This window comes from Botryllus schlosseri, chromosome 16 (genome assembly GCF_051294905.1).
Source record: "Botryllus schlosseri isolate E-star chromosome 16, Bs_hap1, whole genome shotgun sequence".
NCBI lineage: Eukaryota > Metazoa > Chordata > Ascidiacea > Stolidobranchia > Styelidae > Botryllus > Botryllus schlosseri.
This window is the reverse complement of record NC_137251.1, coordinates 13,695,410-13,716,685: the sequence shown is the minus strand read 5'-3', so window position 1 is coordinate 13,716,685 and position 21,276 is coordinate 13,695,410. Positions and strand designations below refer to the sequence as shown.

Sequence of the window (21,276 nt, the reverse complement as noted above, 5' to 3'; positions counted from 1 at the left end):
AATCGCCAAGCTTCCAACTCATGCCTCTAAATAATCGCTGGAAAAGTGCGGCGCCATTTCTCTAAATAAGTACCTCTGTCAGGGATCGAACTCGTAACCCTCGGATTGCTAAGTCGAACACTCAAGCCTTCCTCCCTACCCAAATGTTGGAGGTTTATCTAGGCTCCTCCTCGCCTTCTCATCCGCGTAAGTGGTGTCTTACAAAAGCCTAGAAGTGGGCCGTGCTACAAGTCGGCAGTTACGGAATCAAAAATAAGGGATTTCGGGCTTGTGTAAATGACCATAGTAGTCGACAAACACCATGAGTAGCACAAACCGCAACAACCCTGCCTTCCCGATAACAGTGCATTCTACTCAATGATATGTATATAATTGATTCTACTCTTTCTATGCAGATCTACAGATATCAGAATTAAGCACCATGGTCAGTACTTGTACTGTGCAGTACATATTTATTCAATCGGTTGCTAATCACATAAACGGGATTTATTAATTGCGTTCCAGGCATTTAAGTGCTCACTCTTTCTTGAAAAACGATGTACCCTTCAAAGGACTTCGGAAATTCTTTCATCCACACACAGTCCTCTGACCGAAGATGTCTAAAATCCCGAATCCTCATTACTGCTTTTTCGTAATCTACTAATGTCATATGACACCTAGTACAGAGATGCATGTTCGGGAACGCCCAGGCGCTATATCATATCAAGTCAACAACCAAGATTTCCTTACTAACCTGTGTCAAGAAAGCGAGTGGCCAACAAACATGTTTCTTTATGAAAAATGTATTTATATACCTGGTTTTTAAGAAAAAGTGTCAAGTACTACAAATCTGTGCAGTTCTTCTGATACCCGTCATGCAGCAAATACATAGAACTGGCTAACTAAATATAGCAAACAATTGCTCTACTAATTGACTATCACTATACTCACAAAAGGACAACAAAAACATTACAGAATTGGAAGTTGTTACAGTAAATCCTGCACACCAAGAAATAGCCATTCAGTCAGTAAATCCTGCACACCACGAAATAGCGATTCAACCAGAGTACCATAGTATTGAGGTATGATATGAATTTTCATCCGCAGTTGCAATCCTACAGAAGACATGAAACAAGAACTGACACTAAAAGCAAAGTGAGCACAAAACGAGGCACTTCTGCACCACTTCCATCCCCGCATCCGTGCATGTCTTTCCCAAACGTGTCGCAAAGATTATCTGATCCCTGTGGCGCATACATTCTGTACGACATCACTTCTGCAAGACAAATGAACGTTTAGGAAGAATAGAATAGGTATCGCTTCATGAAATATTACAGATTGCAAAATTATCGATGAAGCAGAGGCCTAATTGCATAACATGGGTAGCAGGTGCAGTTAAATCCTTGCAGCCTCGTATAAACCAATCAAAAGCGAAAAATACGTTGCAGTACACTATCAACCAAATGGAAAGTGGTCATGAGACCTGATGCACAGACATCGTTTCCAGCATCAATTACAATCATGGCGTAGAGAAAGACACGTATCACCCAAAAACACGAACAGCTCTGATCAAGTGAACAAGCGAAGCAGTTCGACATACATTTACCATCCAATAATGATGACTTTTTCATGATCAATGATGAGTAAAAAAGATTTGATCCTCTGTCGTATAACTCTATCTCCTCCGTTACTAGCTAGGATTTTAATTTCGACAGGTATGTTCGGTGGCCACTGGTAAATCATTTGCCTGAAACTACAGTAAGCACACAGTAAGCTAAGCAACTAGTTGCCTAGCCGTTGCAATATATAAAATAATGTAAGGTCTATTCAGTTCAAATACCTGGTTTATAATAGTCGAAGGCACGAATCATTTGAGGTTTCACATTCCCGACTTTGCTGAATCGATTCAAGTTGACAGTGAAACACAGCTCTTTGCCTGGCGTCAGCTAGAAAAGCATCAGTAAGTTATCGAGTAGATTTGATCATTAACAATAGTAAAGGAATCAAAAGTAAGGATGCATTTATCTCAATATTTGAATTCGGATTTCCAGACTCTTGTCACTACTCTAACGACGGGCAGATCTACTGCTGGATTTAATTGAAATCAGAAAATTCTCAGACATTTGACTATGTCTGTCAGTTGTTGAATAGGTACTTACCTGATTAAAATACCCGGCGACCTCATTCTCGACCACTTCGACCAGCTCTGTGTCTGTGTTACTAGCTGCGGTTTCTTGCTCGTCAGACAGATATCCGCTCGGCAGAGTCACGGCCATCACGTACATCCCGGTGCCATTGATCGCTGTCTCTGAATCCCCATTGACGCTGTTACGAAACCGATACTCGGCTAGAAAGGATCTTTCACGGATTAATTTCAATTTGCATTGTACCAGAGGTAGTCATAATGTCAATTGAATTCCGTGTTAGAAAGAAACACAACAAAAATACAGTTCAATTCCTATCAAGTCAGAGTTCCTGTAACCGAGTAAGAAATTAGATTAGAACTAAAATTAGAGCATAGAACAATTTCACAAATAAAATTACAATTACAGGCATTTCGCTCTGATTAGCCTAATTAGACCAGTGTCTCTCAGTCTTTTTGACCTCGCGGACCGGTAACACTACAAAACAAATGTTTCGGACCGTTCAACCAGGGTTGTGATGAGTCGAGTCACGATTTTTTGGTGACTCGACTTGCACTCGAGTCATTGTGCACGAGTCGAGACTAGGACGGCCAAGACAGACATTTCATTGTAACTTCGAAGATTAGTAAAGTCCTCACATTATTGGTATTTCGTCTATCAGTCCTGATACTTGGAGAATTGGGCCAGAAACTGTTGGAGCTGAGAAAAAAGACGGTATTATGAATGCGAGCCATTCTATATCACTTGAGCGGACTCTACCCTCTACTCAATTACTTGGACTCCGACTAGACTCGATGGTGAATTGAAAATGACTCGAGTCACAATTACACAAGTGAGATTGACTTGTGACTCGGAACCTTGAGACTAGGTTACAACCCTGAGGTGAGCCTTCAAAAATCAATATTAACCCTGAATAAAAATATGATAATTGTAATCAGCTTCAATGTAGTATTACAAGCTTAATTTAATGCTGCCTTTGTGATATTATATATTTATGCCAGGCTCTATTGAAACACCAGTATCTTGAATGGGGGTCTTTGGTGTCCTTTGAAAAAATGCGACTTTGCAGTTTGCTCCAGCCTGTATCATACTAGAAAGTGTCGCTCAATTGTAGGCCGCTTTTAAACCGTCTTTTACAGGGTTGTGACCATAACCAAGTCACAAGGTTGCGATTCACAAGTCAATCTCTGTTTTATAGTTTTGACGCGAGACAAGTCGAGTCATTTCAATTCACCCCCCGAGTCAAGCCCGAGTCCAAGTCAGCCAGTAGAGGGTCGAGTCCGTGTCATAGTGTTTTGGCTTGAGTCCGAGTCCAAGTCAGCCAGTAGAGGGTCGAGTCCGTGTCATAGTGTTTTGGCTTGAGTCCGAGTCCAAGTCATTATGTTCCCTGTTCAGTTTTCAGTTCAATCCACTTTATTCAACTCTGCTCGAATCGTATGTAGCATGTAGCATATAGCACGGCTCACATGCATAACATAGTAATTTTCCTCAGTCTTAACATTTTCTGGCCCTATTCTCCAAGTTTCAGGACTGATAGACGAAATGCCAATAATGGGGTGACTTTACTATTCTTTCAAGTTATAATGAAATGTCTGTCTTGGCCGCACGAGTCTCAAGTCATATGACTTGGTTCGAGTCATGCACAATAGCTTGAGTCAATACAAAAATTGACTCGAGTCGAGTCATTTTACGCATTTGAAAAAATGACTCGAGTCAAGTCGAGTCACCAAGAAATCGCGACTCGAGTCGAGTCATGACTCGAGTAATTACAACCCTGGTCTTTTACAACACTTGTACCATTGCGACGCACGAACAAGTAGACCATGAACTTTCTATTCCATCACGATGTAGAAAAACACATTCCAGACTTCGAAATCAATGTAAAGCTAGAGGTTTTATTTCTCCTATTATTAGAAAAGAGACCAACTTATTGCATTTTGGAATTGTAAATACAAAATTCTAATATATTTGGTAGTCCGGCGGTTGAGAACCACTGAAAAAGTAAAATTAAATGGAACTAACTGGTTTTCCAAGCCAAACGAATGGGAGTCGTACCTCGAACACACTCTGAGACGCATCTTGTCAAGCCCGTTGATTTTGACAAGTTCATGTTTGACGGTGAAGGGCTCGTTGTCTAGATTGTCCAGCGGCAGGTAGTATTTGTAAGATAGCTGCACGTCCGCCAATCCCAACCCTTCCGCCGTTACAGTCACGTCTCCTGACACGGGCGGAAGCTGGAAGGTACGAAGGTTTTACGAATCGAGTACATACAACCAACAATCCACGATAAAAGAAGTGTCCCGACTGACAACTAGCACTCCCGCCTCATTCAATCGGTGTCGGAAGCGTTATTGCGCGAAAATCTCTCGTCAGTCTTCACTCGCACATGAAAATAATAAGGCGAACAGAGAGAGTAGCAGCCCCCATGCTATACTATTACTGCGCCCCTAAAAGCAGGTCGCAGTTGAGCCATCACATCTTGTTATGCGAAGCAAAGAGAAACATTTTGCGCACTTTGATAAAACTTGCAATCAAAGGTTGTTTGAAAAATAGAGAAAAGCTGCAAAAAGTAAAAAATTCCAACAGACAGCTGAAAACATCACACTACATATATTCTAAGTATGTAGGAAGCTATAAAAAAAGTAGCAAAAATTTGCCCTACTGATGGCACAACAAATAGGTGAAATTTTCGTAAATATATTCAGTTATCATAATCACGTTCGAAGTAGTTTAGTAGTACCTATTAACTGATCACCTCTGTGTGTAAGTTAGTAAATATCGATAATCATGGTTAAAAAGTTTGAACGTAAGAAAAACAACCTTGACTTGTTGAAGCACGATCATATTGTCATCCGTCACCGATAACACTTTAGAGTCGTCAACATCGGCAGAATGTCGCGCTGTGATAGTAAGGCTTCTCGTGCCACTGGAATAGAGCCCAGCAAACACAGACAACGCTTGTATGGCCATCACCGTGTCCTAAAATGACAGATATAATAGGCAGAGTTTGCAGTAATGAATATGAAATAAATGCGCTCTTTCAGCCAATTTTGAACCAACGGAAGACATAAAACTTAATCCCAGTATCGCATACTTGCGTTGAACGATATCCACCGAGGCTTCCGCGTTGCCTCACAATCCAGCGAACAATCGGCATACACTCGCTCGCTTTGCCGAGCGTCATATAAGTAAGCAAAGCGTAAGCCGTCGTTTCAATATCGGAAGACGAGGCGTCCGCATACGGACAAGAGTCAGAATTTCCGCACGATTCCGACTCCGGTCCAGCCCAATATTTCGTGTTTCCTTCGGCAAATGAGAGATAGGTGAAATGAAACATACGCGTACTGTCGTACAGCGAGGCTCTGTTAACTGGGTGATGAATTATACTCGGAGAATGTCAAAGTAGTCAGCAATGCTACTCAAGCAGAAATAACACCGTGAATTTATACTTGATTAACTACAACTCGTAGCAATCTTCAAGACATGTAAAAACGACTACAAGTTCAAGTAGAACACGAAAGGTATGAAAAATACTATAGTACCTTCACTTAAATAGCAACAATGACTATTTTGACCACCTAAGCATATTATTAATGTAATATCAACATAATAGATCAGCACCAATGTCCAAAATGCCTTATAAGTCAAAGTTTGCAACAAAGAAAAACAACGCAGTTAACAATACGGTAACCTGAATCATTTTCTACCGACTCATATTTTTGAAATCAGAGATGACATACATATTTGAACTTCCCAGTACATACCCGATGACTTGGCTCTCAGCACGAGTCTGTCAAAGGTCCTGTTAGCCGCCGTACTGCCAATCAGCGCGAGAGCATAGGATATCACGGACAGTGCGTAAACCTCTTCAATACCGTCAACCTTGCCTTCCAGATATCGTGTAGCCTTCGCGACCGCATCCGCTATGTCCTGTTACACAACAAAGAATGTAGCATGTAGCATAATATATCTTCATAGTGTCACAATCGAACTTTTCAATGTGGCGAAAAATTATTGACAATATAAATAGATATTATGCGGCTACCAATGAGTTCTTAACCATGTCAGTATGTTTTAATACAGTCAGTATTTCTTAAGACTTGTGTGATAGGAAGCAGAGTTGGACAACGAGAAAATTTTCACCTTTCACAAATTAGTTTCGAATGAGAATTATAGCTACGCTATTTTTTTTTCCGAATTATATTAGAATTAGAAATACTGAATTTGCTAAATCTTGGAAATTGAATTTAAGTTTGAATTAGAACGGAAATACAACAAAAATCAAGTTCAGTGGACATAAATTGATAGTACGTTCTCAAAGCATGAGTATGGCAAATGTCTGTACACCAAGCTCCGTTTCCCACTATACAGTTCTTCTGTAGTATTTTCAGGAAAACCAAACATAAAACCAGAAGTTCTGTATTCTGACCCACTTGATACGTTATGGCTAGTTTGTGATCGGTACATACTTCCTCGTCCTGTTTGTATCCATATTCCGATAGCGCAATCATAACATAGGCTGTCATGGTTTCTTGGTTGCTCACACCTCCCTGATAACAAAAATCAATTGGAAATACATTTGGCGAATTAATATTCAAGACTATTGCCATGGCACGTATGTTGGTAGAGATATAGTAAACCAGTGATGTGCAGTCAAGGGAGGCAGGGTAGGCAGTGTCCAACATGTTGTCAAGATGAGTAAAAGAAAATTGTGAAAACCTTCAATGATTATATTGATATTTTCTATTGATATTCCTGAAATACTAATTTTTGACCATTTATCACCCAGAATCATCGCACACCATCACCGCAATATTTTTTCACACGCATGCCAAGTACACTAACGGCACAAGCAACGGCAAAGTACGCATTTCTCGATATACCTGCATATCTTTGTGCCACACCACTCCCTTTTCTTCGAAGCTCCCATCATCCCGTTGAGCGTCAAGCAGAAAATCGACCGCGGGGTCAATTTTTTCTTCGTGAGCGAAATCAGAGTTGAGCTCTCTAGCGGCGATGAAGCTTTTCGCGACAAACGCGGTCAGCCACGTACTCGCGGCTTGAGAGCCGTGTCCGAACGCGCTGAATCCACCGTCGTTGTGCTGGTATCTGCAACACATAAAGACGGGCTTCCTGCACTTGCATTTGCAAGAACGCATAAATCAGCACGTCCCTAGGTTTATTAGGACGCACGCGTCGCGCTCGTTGAAAAGCTCACCCTTGACTCATCCCCTTACGCTTGATGCGGAGCAATCAAAGGCCATAAATTCTGCCATTGGCAAACAGCTGTCGGATAATCCCGCTTGCGCGAAAAAATATCGAGACGACATGTTTCGCGTCGTGGGGAGAGGCCGCTCACACTTTCATTTGTGTGCCTTGGAGACGATATTTATAGAAATACACCTGCCAAAACTGTGTCAACAAAAAGAGTTTGTGTACCATCTAAAAATAGTACATTGAACGCTCTCTTATTCGAAATTTCATGCTGGTGACATCACATTTTGTGATACCATTGTTGATATACAATGTTCTTTCCAATTCTCTACTAGTTGCTGACGATTACCCCTGACGAGTGTCAGCCGAAAATATTCGGATTCGTTCCGACATGAATATACTAATCAATATCAGAACACTGAAAGGTTAGCATAACTGTCACCTGCACTTGCTTTACCTTAGAAAGTGCCATTGTTTTGTACAGACGAAATGCTACAGCTTGACACCAATTGCTTAATTGCAAACGAACTGATATATATTGGAAATAGAATCAGCATTTCAGAAGGACAGGGTGTCGATTTCAAACTCCAGCCTCCCCTGCGTACGCCACCGCCACAAAAGTTACAATTCGACTACTTACTGCCTGCAGTTAATGATGGTCAAGACATGTCATCACAAATCACATGTTGAGTTAAGTGTGCGCCTCGACCTCCAATGGAGTCCTAGATACTGGCTCAGTGAACCCCGGTCAAGAACCACTGCTTCCGCATTAGCAAAACGTCCGTAATCAACAGAAAATCACCTCAATTCGTTCTGGTATCCTGCAACGATATGGCGCGTTGATTTTCTCTCGACCTCCCCCGTTAAAAGTCCGACTTTATCCAAATAGTGACTGATGAAGACGTCCGGCGCGTAGCTTAGCATCGTCTGTTCGCCGCAACCGCGCGGCAACTGCAGCAGGTCGCCCAGGTTGTTCCAGGAATTACCAAGGACGTTCCCTGAAAACGATCGGGAGTGTCCCAGACTTGAAAAGCATGGCTCATGCTCATACATGAACAGTAAACCCGTCATATCAAAACACCACAAATACGGCCATATCGATTGAATGAAATACAAAATATTCCTGGAGCCGTTAGACAGCCGGTGAAGAATGTTCAGGATTACATTGCATCGTACTATTTCAGTAGGCATTAGCGCTGAGCAGAATTAAGTACCTGAGCGATTCGATTTCAGGTGATAGACTTCGAATCGAATGAGAATCACTTACTACGGCGTCATTAGAGAGAAATTCAAATATCTACCTTCTATGTGACCACAAGTGAATAAAAAATGCCAGTTCCAAGCCACATAAAGATCATTTGATATTTTTCGATGATACTTATTTCAATGCACTTTGTTACAATGCTGTGGCTCGAGCACGACTTCAGAGAAATTTCATCTCCAATAACGTGCGATCCTGCGATAATGCCGTTTGAGGTTTCAATGCCTCCACGTTAGGAAAAGAGTACTGACACTATAATCCTTGTCAAAAGTATCAGTCATGGTGAAAAGGGGTCTATAATTTCAAAACTTGAAAAATCACCACTTACTGTTCATCTCGGATCATTACCATTAATACTCAATTCTTATTCGAGGACTCAAATCATAGAGTCCAGCTCAGATCATATTAGGATACGCAACGTAATCATACCTGACACAGACAGTCTGCCATAGACTGAACCGTCGACGACTACGACAGGTATATCGACTCGAAATGTTAGGTTTGTTTCGGCTGTGGAGTTTGCGTCTCTTTCAATGAGTGCATTTTGCGAGATGTCCCTCTCAATACCTTCGGGCTGCAACAAATAAGAAGAATTGGATATGGTACCTACATATTCATTTCATACATACGCAAAGGCCCCTCAGTTTAAGAATCTAGGTAGGCTAATCAATCATGGCAGATGAGTGTAGTGACGACAGGCAATTCACACATTTAGATTTGGTATAGTGTTATCTCAAATATTACTACTACAAATTACTCTTCTAAAACAACATATGCCACCATGAGTGCAGCACAACCACAACAGCAGCACGCAAATATTCACAAGAATGACATTTCTGCCACAAGGTAAAAGAGTGCGAACCTGAGGCGGTTAAAAAATAATTTTCAAAATTTTCAGACTACTTGATAAAACTGTCGGGTTACCAAAAAACGCCGCACACAAAATTTGGCCCAATTCCAACCAGTAGAATCATTACTATGAGAGGAAAAAATTTTATAATTATCAAATAAATATAAAATTATTTTCTTTCCAAATTTTACCGGCTACGCAATGAAATTATTATGTTGTCTAGAAAACAATGTGTAACAAATTTGGCGCAATTCCAGCCCGTCAAAGCAAAGTTATTGGAGTAGAATATTTTTGCATTTGAAAATAAATAGTATTTGTGGGGGAAATTCCTTCATTATTAATTATAGAAACACTCATCGTAAATATCATGTTTTCAAATTTGTCGCGCAGCGTTTTTTTAGGCTACCTAACAATTTTATCAAGTAGCCAGTAGAATTGGAAGAAGATTATTTTTGAACAGCCTTAATGTCACACGCCTTTTGCTCTATCGCAGAAATGTCATTCCTGTGAATATTTGACATCACGTTTATACTTGTGTCAAGGCTTTAAAACTCATTCCCTTCGTATGCATGTAGCAATGTAGCATGCGCGGTACTAGACAGCTTTAACACTCTGCTTGAAACCAAATATGTCACAAAATCATGTGTAAAAAGAAAAAAATACCTTGATGGTAAGCGTCCTTTCGATTGCGTCAGATGCTCTGTCGGTGATAGCCGAGACTTTGATAACGGCCGTTCCGGGCTTGAGGAATCTAATCGAAAATATCTCGGTCTTTCCGTCCTGGCTGGGTACAGTGATGTCGCGGACGGGCCCTTCCACGTTTTCGTCATCGCCGTTCATTACGATCTCATACCAGTCGCTGGATAAAAGCTTGAGCTCCACCTGGTAGCGAAAATTGGATGGCGGGCATTTGTAGATATAAACGATTAAACAGTTTTGTTGAACATAGACCATCACACTGTTGAGTGTGAAAAAGAAACTGAATTGCGGGTTGATCGAAAAACCTACAAAAAATGATTACAAAATCCTTGAAAGTGCACTGTGCTCTAAATATGATGTGGTTTCAAATTCATATTGCAAGTGTGAGAACATTTTTAGAAAGCCACCATATTCAAACTGTAGCTATAAGATTTTCACACCAGGTACCACTGCACTCCATCAATCTTTGTGGTATATACAATTCATTATCTACCTTGACCGCGTTGAGAAATTGTTACAGGATTTACCTTGGCTGCCGTCTCCAGAAAATTATACGCAGTCGTTCGCATGCTCAGCACTTCTCCCATGATCATCGTCGGCGGTAGGGTCAGTGATATGAAAAAATCTCGAGACGCGACGATCTGGCAATAGACCATCCAGGTATTACATTAGCCAAATCGCAAATCTTAAACACGCCAACACCATACTTGAATGTCCGGCTCGAGAATTCCCATTCCGGAGGAATGAGATAGCGAGAATGCGCTGATTTCCCATGTTGTTGTGGTATCGGGCAACACGTAGGAATATGTCATTTTTCCATTGGCCCTGCGATTGTTCCGTTATACAACTCAACGTAAAATTATTGTTTGATTCCTCACATTCATGTATTTTGACACCTCGGACAATGCCAACGGGCTTGACTACCATCCCGAGGCGCAGACTAAGGTAATTTTTGTTAGAATGGAGGATTTTCCGAGTGGAGTGGGGCAGCTGAAAATAGCACTCCACATTAAAATAACCAACCTTACAACGATTGATAGGAACCTGTGACTTACAAGTTACAAATTGACTTAAATAAACTATACCTTGAGGTAAAATGTACTGGCGCAAATTCAGCATGATTACAATTGAAATTAACAATTAGCATTACTTTTACCGAGTGAAATTATCAGCACTCCATGAAATAGCCTTTGCATTACGGTGGTAACTTGATATATTTACAAGATTTCACTCATTCGTAGTGTCATTAGTAGAGCGATTTTTTGTTACCTAAATTACGAAAGATTTTGATCCAAAAAATCAAAATATTGAGATTTTTCGACCTTAAAAACCATAATTTTGTCACAATTTTGACCTCATGTATGTAAATTAGGTGTTCTCTCACATAATGTTAGAATTGTAGTACTTTTCTTGATTTCTGGTTTCCTTACGAAGTAGCTTCGGCTGAAAAAACTTTATTTTAACCAAATCTGGACCTATGAAGAATTCCAGTAGTTACATCACGCATTATAGTACAAATAATTGAAAATTTGTTATAGTATAACGAAAGATACTTTCCTACATTCTCGGGAAGAAAGTGTCTGTCCTTACAAAGTAACTTGCCAAGAATGGAGAACAGTTTGTCATTTGGGTGGCTGCGAAACTCTCTCGGAAACTCTCGCATATAAACGCATACTTTGTTGTCGTGTGTATTTGACAATTTCGACATTTCGAAGCTAAATCGAAGCAAGAGCTGCAACGCATCTACAGTTGCCGCAAAATCAGGATATTGCGGTACATTGGGCATTACACCATGTCGGCCTATTTGCTTCATTTGACCGTTCACGATTCACAATGAGCAGACAATGGGCCGTCTACAACGGTAGGCCTATAAAGTAGGCTGCGAGCCGTAAAATCTCAAATAAGTTCACCGACAGTGCAAACATCTACGCTACAAACGAAACACAGATTGCAAAAATTTTTTGACTTTGAAACAATTTTGACAATTTTTAGACCTAACGCTACCATTTTGACAAAATTGTTACTTTTTTTGCAGTGTCAAAAAATTGCCCTAGCCAATAGTCTTTTTGCGATCGTCAAGATAATATATCTTGCAATTTTGAAAGTAGTTACAGACCTTTCATTTTCTACTTTCACGTGAAGTAGTTTTGACAGGTCTAGCAAATTGCTATTTCTACTTGTAATAGAGTAAAATTTAGGGCGCCACTTCTACTTCTACTCCAGTAGCAAGTCTGACTACGATGACCAATTCCGAATGAAATCATAATCCCGCATGACTATGACCATCAGACAGAAAACTTCAATCTAACGTAGCGAAATGCGTACCCTACAATGTCTTCCGTCCATATCCAAGTTTCTGGAAAATTTTTGCGAACTTGCGGGGCGGCCTGGCTGTCAGGCTCGTTTGATTCCGCAGTGCCATCGTTATAAAGTACAACCTAAAGTTTTAAATGGTGATGAAATGGTAACAACAGGATAGAGCTGGTTGATTACGTTGTCTTCAACCTCATCATCCTCTTCAATCATGTCTTCTGGAAAGGTGTCTGGATCTGAAATTAAGGAAGTCACTGAATCCATAGCTAAGACAGTCCCAGGATAGTAACAAGCCGGCAAGAAAATGAATGAAAAATAATTGTCACTGCATCAGCTGGAACAAAGCGTGAACATACAGTAAATTCCATGCAAAAAATAAAACAGTTATTGTAGCATCTCACAGAGTTCTTGCTGTACAAACACCGCAGCGTCAGTGAATACAAGCAATCCTGTGTCCTGTACCAACAAGAAAAGCTTAGTAGGACATGCAAAACCTATTTCCAGCGCTCACGATATATCCCTACACTAGGGTTGCTCAAAAATAACTTCTTTTTTTCCAGATCCCAGGGATTCACTGATTAAATAGTTAGGTTGCCTAATAAAACGCTGCACATCAAATTTGGCTCAACTTAAACTATTATACGCCGACGCAGAGCCAATTGAAATTTTTGAAATTATTATAAAATATATAAAACAATATTTTTCAAATTTTACTGCCGACCCCATGACATTGTTGATCTGTCTACAAAAACGATGCGAAACAAATTTGACGCAATTCCAACCCGTAGAAGCGAAGTTATTTGAGTTTTTCATGCCTAATTCTTGGATTTTCCACTGTCAATGCTATTTCTTCAAATCCAAAACTTTCAACTGCAATAACTTCTTTTCCACGGGCTGTAATTGCGTCAAATTTGTTATGCATAGTTTTTGTAGACCGCCCAGCGATTTCATGAGATTGAGAGTAAACTTTGCTAAATTGCTTCAGAAAACTAAAATTTGTTCAGTTCCACCTGAAAAACGCCTCTCGCATTTCCTGCTGAACTTTGGTGATAGAAATCATAGTAGTAGTTGCGATTCCTGTTTGATTTCACAGTGTTGTACTGAGCTAGCTCATCCACGACCTGTTACACAACATCAGTCAAAATACACACTACACGACACATATCAAAATATTGCAGCGTCTCCCATTGATGCGACCAGGGTATATAAGGAGTCAGGGTATATATTTAAGTCAAGTCATTTCCAATTCAGCACCGACTCAAGCCCGAGTCCAGGTTACAGTGTTCAATGTTCATTATGGAGTTCAATTCATGCTCAACTCACGTCTGCAAAACTCGTGGGTAACAGCGAAGGCCTCACATTAAAAAAATACCCACTTTCCCACTCTTTACATGTTTATTCAAACAGATAAAAGACTATTTCTGGGCCTGTTTTTCAATCATCGGTCCTGATACACAAGACTTGGATCAAGTCATATGTAATGAGTCGAGTACAAGTCGAGTCAATACACAAATTGTTATTTAAGTCATTTTCCATATAAAAAAAATGACCAAAGTCAAGTCGAGTCAATGAGATATTGCGACTCTAGTCATTACAACCCCTGATAACATAAGCACCTTGTCTGCATTGATATCGTTCCCGTCTCTCTGCAGAATAACACTTCTGTCAATGGCGCGCAACGCAACAGTCGCACCTGGAATCGTGTCAACTGTCATCGAAATTGCCTCGCCTGTCTCGGCATTGCTCACATTAGTCGAGAGAGATATCTGAACAACGCAATAAACGATAGTACAATACTATGAATTCGAAAAGTTTCACATATAAATATGGTATCCAATAGAATAATATATTCATATTGAAATAAACCTGAACGTCAGCAACTAGTGTAGATTCCAAAAGAACTTTATATATCCACTTCAACAGTCGTAATACCAAACATGACGTTACTGCCAAAAAATATCATATCTGAATTTATGCATATGTAATAATAAATAAGATCATCATCTGTTTATAAAGAATGATTAAAACTGCTCATAATAATTGATCTATCATAGTAACCTGTTATAAAAGTCACTGCAGCAGTTCTTACCTGTGGGCTCCCACCCCTGCTGTTCTGTTTTCGAGCACAATACAAGTATTTTCCCCCTATTGATGATATTCAAGACTAGAAATATCATGTCCTGACCAATCGTTAGGTCTGGTATGGTAATTATGGGCATCTCTGACCCAGAGGCACATGATTGCATGAATAACTACCAATCATCAATATCACTCACGAGCCATCTTAGTTTGGTTTGAAACATTACGATTCAAAATTGGCTCAAAACACTTGATACTAGATGAATTTCAAGGAAAAGCATGTCTTGCATAGTACATCACATCGAAGTATCCAACCTGGTTTTCAAAATTTCGTTCCACGTTGATATTAACATTGTCTGCTACTATTTCGCCATTTTCCGTCGTGAAATAAAACGCAACAGCAACGACTGGGGCCATGTTTTTAGCCGCCGTGAACTCGAACTGAAATTTCGAGATTCCGCCATCGTCTGCTGTATACTCGCCAGGAACATACATACCCCTGTACACGATAATTCCCCTGGACACCATCTGTCAAAGTTATATATATATATATATAGGAATAGAACGTTGCGTAATTTTGTCCTTGATGGCATATATACCGCTCATGATATACATACACAGGATCTGAGCATATGCATACCATGAGTGCATGACGTACATATGCCGCTGGACAAGGAAGGTGCAGAAATAGCCTTGTCAGGCTTTCTAAGTCTTGCACCACCATGCTATCCTGATAACGCAGACCGCAAAGCGTGGAAGCCATTGATACCAGGACCAGTGTCACTAATCAGGTCCTTGGTACGACAAAAAAACACTCTCACTGCCTGATAAAGTGGAGTGTTGATACTTCCATTCATGAGATATTATCAGTTTCAATATCTCACATATTGAAATTGGAAATAATGTTTCATCTTCAAAACCAAGAAGGCCTTAGCTTCACTACTGAACACAACTAAGTGAGCAATACTCAAGGTCACGGAGTGCATATTTCACAACGTCTTGAATATATAATAAATTTAATTCAAAACTTGAAGGTTCGTTTGTCAAACTTTTAGGGCCCTCACATTTAGATGAAAAACAGACAAACAGACACAAAAGTGTTAGCCGACACTCGTATTGTACAAAACCCATACTATTTCCGGCAATATCAATAAGAATAATATAATGTTGAGTCTAGTTCACCAGTCATTCCATTTTCAATCATTTTAGGTGATTTTTCAGAACCTCTATAATATCTTACCCAATAATGTTGATATATCAATAGATCGTTAGTACGTGCAATGGTGCAAACATACATTGCACCAATCATCTTAATCACCCAAAATTCTTACCGTGACAGAGTATGTCTCATTCCTTTTGCTACAGGCAACGTCGATGACTGCTTTTTTCCCTGGTTTGACAAGACTCTCAGCCGTCGACAATTGAATATACGTGCCAGACGGAGATTCAAAACGACGGGAATTCCAAGAGAGAAAGTATTGACCCGCGTATTTTTCAGAATCGACCTAAAGACACCATTGTCAGCAATGCTTACAGCCAAAAGTCAACCTCTTGATTGACTTGAATTCTCTATCACAATCCCACAATCAGCCTGAACCAGGATTGTAATGACTCGACTGGTGATTTTCTTAAAACACGCATGAATTGCGCATGACTCGCCCATGTCATGTAATATGACTCGAGACTCTGAAGGTCAAGACAGGCATTTCATTGTGAATTCAGAGAATAGTAAAGTTACTGCAATATTGGTATTTCGTCTAGCAGTTCTGGTACTTGAAAAATAGGGCCTGAAACTGATAAGAGAGAAGAATATTAGTATATTATGATTGCGAGGCATTCGATAGCACCCAAGCAGAGTCTTGAAAAAGTGGGTTGAACATGACTTGAACTGAAAATTGAACAGTGAACAGAATGACTTGGATTCGGACTCGAGTTTAAACACTATGACCCGGACTGGACCCACTGCTCCCCGAAATGGACTCGACTCGGTGGTAAATTGAAAATTACTCGACTTGACTCGAGTCAAAACTACAAAAGTGAGATTGACTTGTGACTCAGAACCTTGTGACTTGATTACAACCATGAATTAATGACAGTTACGTTATTAAATCTTTTCCCGAACATAGGACAGGATAAAAAGAATTACACGGACGAGAAAAATAATTTAAGACTCGCATTCCAGTACCACAGATAAATGATCTCCGGTCCACAATTTGCACAACTTTAACATGTACAGGCAAATGTATACGATATGGCGTAAAAAACAGCATACCACCTTAGGGAACTGTAAATAGGCTATACCAGCTTGCAGTTACATGCAATGGTTGATAAGTAGGAATGAACGCAAGTCTGCCATATTACAAAGTAAATTTAAGTATGAGCCCATACTGCCTAGGCAGTAGATAAGATTGGCTACGGGTGCATTTAAAGCTATAGCCCATACTCACTTGAAAAGAAACCTCTTGAAAACTGCTACTATTAGCTCTCATGGTCAATTTGACAACACCTTCTTCGTCAATTTCAACGTTTTGATATCCCGAGTGGTAATAAACTTTCGGCGTCGTATAGCTGTTATTTACAATGCAATAAAGCATTAAAATGAAATGAAATTGGAATCTATAGTAGAAGAATGTCACAGGCAATTATCTACCGTATCACAAAAAGCAAAGCAACATTTCAGTATTTACTCTTTCAATTTTTGAGTTGCTTCATTCGGCCCAAATTTTCAAATACCGTATATTGTTTAAACTTTATTAGTCACACTTACATGTACGTATATTTGATCCGCATACCAAACGTTCGGCGCTGCTGTTCCGTAATTCTTGAGTCATCAAATTGAGTTAGATGCAACTGTTAAGGTGCAAATTCGAGATCTATACTGATCAGCCATTCGATGTAGTTATGAAAATTAGAAAATCTTACTGAAATCATAAAGTCTGCATGGGAGTAATACACAAATATTATAGCTTTCAATACAACATCCATAGTAGTAGAAAAATTATTAAACTCACAGACTTTTAGGGTGCATCTTTTCAAGAGTTAACGGCACACTAAAGGGATTCAAACAAATTTAAAAGCAGAACCAAAAAGGTAAAGTATGACGCAACAAACAAAAATTATAGACCATGAGATTCGCATTGTAACAATGGCAACAATAACAAACTTTGAAGTATACGGTACTATAGTAGCAACATATCCAATTTGTAAATAAACAGTTACAGTACAACCACGAAACAAAACAAACTAATAAGAAATTTGCAAGTTATAGAGAAAATCTTTTTGTCTACATAAAATAGGTTTGGTCAATTGAATAATGGTGGACTCCAACACTTTTAAATGAAACAAAGATCTGCCTCGCGCAATGACAGTGAACACATTGTCATTATACTGTTGTGCACAGGCGAGGTTTTCACTCAAATGTTGACCAATCGACGAAGTATATGCTTGGTAATCGTCATAACAATCTGTTTTGACAGCTGATTTGCATTGCCGTGTGAGCTCTGTGCGGTCATTTGCGCATGTTTCTGGCCGGATCTATTTGGGAATATGCTGCTTTATACGCTCAAACAATCTTTGAGATGTACGTCCTACATACCTACTATCACAGTGGCACTTGTATTGGTAGACAACATTACTTGCATTAAAGGCAGGCAGTACATCTTTTTGAGAGTTTGGCAACAAGGGATTCGTTGTGTACACCACATGCGTGTTAACACTGAGATAGCATCGGTGAACAGCCGATTTAATGAGTTTTTCAAAGCGGTTAGACACGTTACCTAGCCAAGGAAGGTGTAAAAATGCCGGGCCTTTTTCTGGTCCATATTTGGGATGTAAATCCGATTTTTTCAAAACTCTACTGATGGAGCATTTTAACAGGGTTGTAACCAAGTCACAAAGCTCCGAGTCACAAGTCAATCCCACTTTTATAGTTTTGACTCAAGTCAAGTCGAGTCATTTTCAATTCACCACCGAGTCCAGTCCGAGTCCAAGTCATCGAGCAAAGGTTCGAGATCTAGTCATGGTATTACGACTCGAGTCCGAGTCCAAGTCATTGTGTTGACTGCTCAGTTTACAGATAAAGTCTTGTTAAACCCACTTTTATAACAGTTTGGTGACATCGAATGGTTCGCATTCATAATATACTAATTTTCCTCAGTTTTAGCAGTTTCTGGTCGCATTATCAAATACCAGTACCAATAGACGAAATCCAAATAGGGTTACTTCACTGTTCTTCGAAATTACAATGAAATGCCGGTGTTGGCCGTCTGAGTCTCGAGTCATGCGCAATGACTCGAGTCCAAGTCAAGTCAATAAACAGATTGACGCGAGTCGAGTCATTTCCGTATTTTGAGAAAATGACTCGAGTCAAGTCGAGTCATGACACGAGTCATTACAACCCTGCATTTTAATATATGGTCTGGATAGCCATTTTTTGAAAGAATCGAGTGGATCTCATCCAATTCGTGTGACAATTTTTCTGGCGAACAGAGCCGCCAGGCCCGTTGAACGAGAATTGAAATGAGGTTTAATTTACGCCGCTTCGGGCAAACGACAAATATGATAATAGAAATAATTATGTTGTTTATATATGATTAAATATTCCTATCTTTCCTTAAACCTTCAAGCTGAGTTTGAACTTGCAAGTGGGCAGGTGGCCATTAGATGAGCTCAATAAAATTACACTAGATACTCATATCAAATATGCACAATAAGTTAATGCACTCCAAGTTCATTTCAATGCAGAGACACGATACTCACATATGCAGTGTAAAATAATCCGGGCTTTACGGTACGAGGAGTACTTATCTTCTTCACTTTGACGGGTATCCTTACCAGCTCCACACGGAAATTCTCTATAAGAAGTTACTGCATTGAAACCATCCCACTAAATTATTATCTAGCATGGAACACTCAAGACCTCGGGTAATCCAACAACATCCGTCAAATCTATATGCATTAACACTGTAAGATGACACACATACAAATTTTAAGTACAACATGGAACAACAGATAAAGCTTCGTTAGTTTAATCCAAACTAATTACCATTGGTGACATACTGACATTCCAGGCAAGCTTTGCCAAACTATATTTTAACTTAGAATAATCACTAGGGTTGTTCAAAATTTGGAAAATGTTTGGAATACTGCGTATCCGTGGCTTATTCTGTAGATTATTGTTAAGAAACAATAATGGGCCTGAAAGAAGCTCGCAGGAAAGCCGGTAACATTTGTCTAAATGTGTTTGAAAGTAGCAGTCGGCGAGTGGGCGGGGCATCGATGAAGTGTGCGGGCAAACAGAAGCCAATCATCCTGATTGGTTGAAGCTGGTAAAAATAACCTACTGATTGGCTGAAAGACCGACTTTGTGAACACTGCTGGTAACGATTTCTGTGCGCTGTTGTGCAGTCGTTTCTGTAGGTGGCATTGCAGACATGATATATTGCCTTTGTTAATTTTGTCATCGAGAGTCCATAGTACAACATCGCAACACCCTAATTTATTATCTATCTGCAGAATGTGTATAATAGTGTTGCTATGTATTGCACAGGTGCTCTCGCTAGTTAAGATACGAATAAACTAGATGCATGCATCTTGCTACCTTTCCAAAACCTACTGACAGTGAGTGATACTCAAAAATTTCCCAACAGTAGTCAACATCTCAGCAGTACTTGTTATGTTTAGTCGACGTCTCACCAATAAACGAACGCATATTACACTTTTTATTCACAATTAAATGAAGGCAAAAAGCACTATTTACAAAAGACATTAAAAAAGTACGCTGCAGGATATGTGTTGCATTGTCAGGCACAAGTTGCAGGTTACAGGCTTTTGATTAGAGTTGACTTCCTGCTGTCTCCAACTGTCTTCCTATGCTGTTCCACAGCTTGAAGCAAACTGTCTCTTTGTTGTTCATTGTCAGTCAAGATTGCAGCATAGTCTGTGCTTAGCTTTACACCTCGTTCTGCAGCATCATTAATTGACTTTGACAGAACTGATGTAGGAGCTTATTCTGGTGTAGGAATCTGATAAGTTCCAAACATCAACCGGTTGAGTTAGCTACGCCCCACAGCATTCAATAAGATCAAATATGTACCACGACTGTGGCCCAATAAAGACATAAAAAGTAGTGTCCTTGTTGATCTGTACAGTTGCACTTAACGAGGCCGGGCCCCTTCTGAAACTTGAAGTTCGCTCTACCTGCAGGAGCATCTTTGCCATATTTTCTCGGGTTTCAATGCTTTCACTCGGCGAAAACAAAGCATGTACAGCGGTTTCCTCCACGATATACCAGTCATACTTTAAAAGCTTTTGTAAAGCAGCTCTGGAAGCTTGTTCATCATGTTACTCATAACTCAACATGTCCTGGGTGAATCTCAAGTCATTACAGGCTGCATCACGACTGATGCTGAAATCAATCCGGGCAGGTACATAAAAGTGAACTAAAACAAATTGAAGCGATGCAGTAGTTCCACTTCTTCAGATTTGTAATGTAACTGATAAGCCCACATGAACATCTTCTCTGAGCATACAGAATTGTACCCATGAATCTTGCATGGTGTGTTGCATCAGGTTTGTGATGGTGTATATATTCACCTGCACCGAGAAGCGCAAGAGCATTAGTCACACATTGACTGTAGTCATCCCCGTGTGAAAAAATCTTTTCTGGTCAGTAGTAGCTTCAAGTTATCAACTGTCATTGTTGCTCGTTCTTTGAAACATATAGGAATAGTCAGAAT

At 39.9% G+C, this 21,276-nt stretch overlaps 1 protein-coding gene across 1 annotated transcript; it reads right to left on the bottom strand.

Moving 5' to 3' along the window:
- Positions 1-843: 843 nt before the first annotated feature.
- On the bottom strand, positions 844-19,647 carry LOC145458286 (CD109 antigen-like). Its single transcript, XM_080336616.1, has 24 exons — positions 19,298-19,647; positions 17,307-17,389; positions 16,987-17,107; positions 15,871-16,044; positions 14,855-15,067; positions 14,077-14,226; positions 13,471-13,581; positions 12,862-12,916; positions 12,641-12,696; positions 12,473-12,585; positions 10,855-10,972; positions 10,675-10,788; positions 10,112-10,330; positions 9,028-9,172; positions 8,140-8,335; positions 7,007-7,232; positions 6,593-6,673; positions 5,888-6,053; positions 5,218-5,426; positions 4,944-5,102; positions 4,179-4,357; positions 2,139-2,304; positions 1,820-1,925; positions 844-1,255 (listed from the first exon to the last, which is right to left on the bottom strand). The coding sequence occupies exons 2-24, from the start codon at positions 17,327-17,329 to the stop codon at positions 1,095-1,097; spliced, it is 3,261 nt and encodes a 1,086-aa protein (XP_080192742.1). The 5' UTR covers positions 17,330-17,389; positions 19,298-19,647; the 3' UTR covers positions 844-1,094.
- Positions 19,648-21,276: the final 1,629 nt, after the last annotated feature.

Bases quoted from the DNA above. Each gene is read 5' to 3' on its own strand.
- LOC145458286 (XM_080336616.1), bottom strand. From the start codon at position 17,329: ATGCGGATCAAATATACGTACAT. The intron at 14,227-14,854 runs GTTGGATACTTC...TGCGTTGTTCAG, and splicing joins AACGAAATTTTGAAAACCAG to ATATCTCTCTCGACTAATGT. The intron at 12,917-13,470 runs GTGGAACTGAAC...TTGTTGGTACAG, and splicing joins ATGCGAGAGGCGTTTTTCAG to GACACAGGATTGCTTGTATT.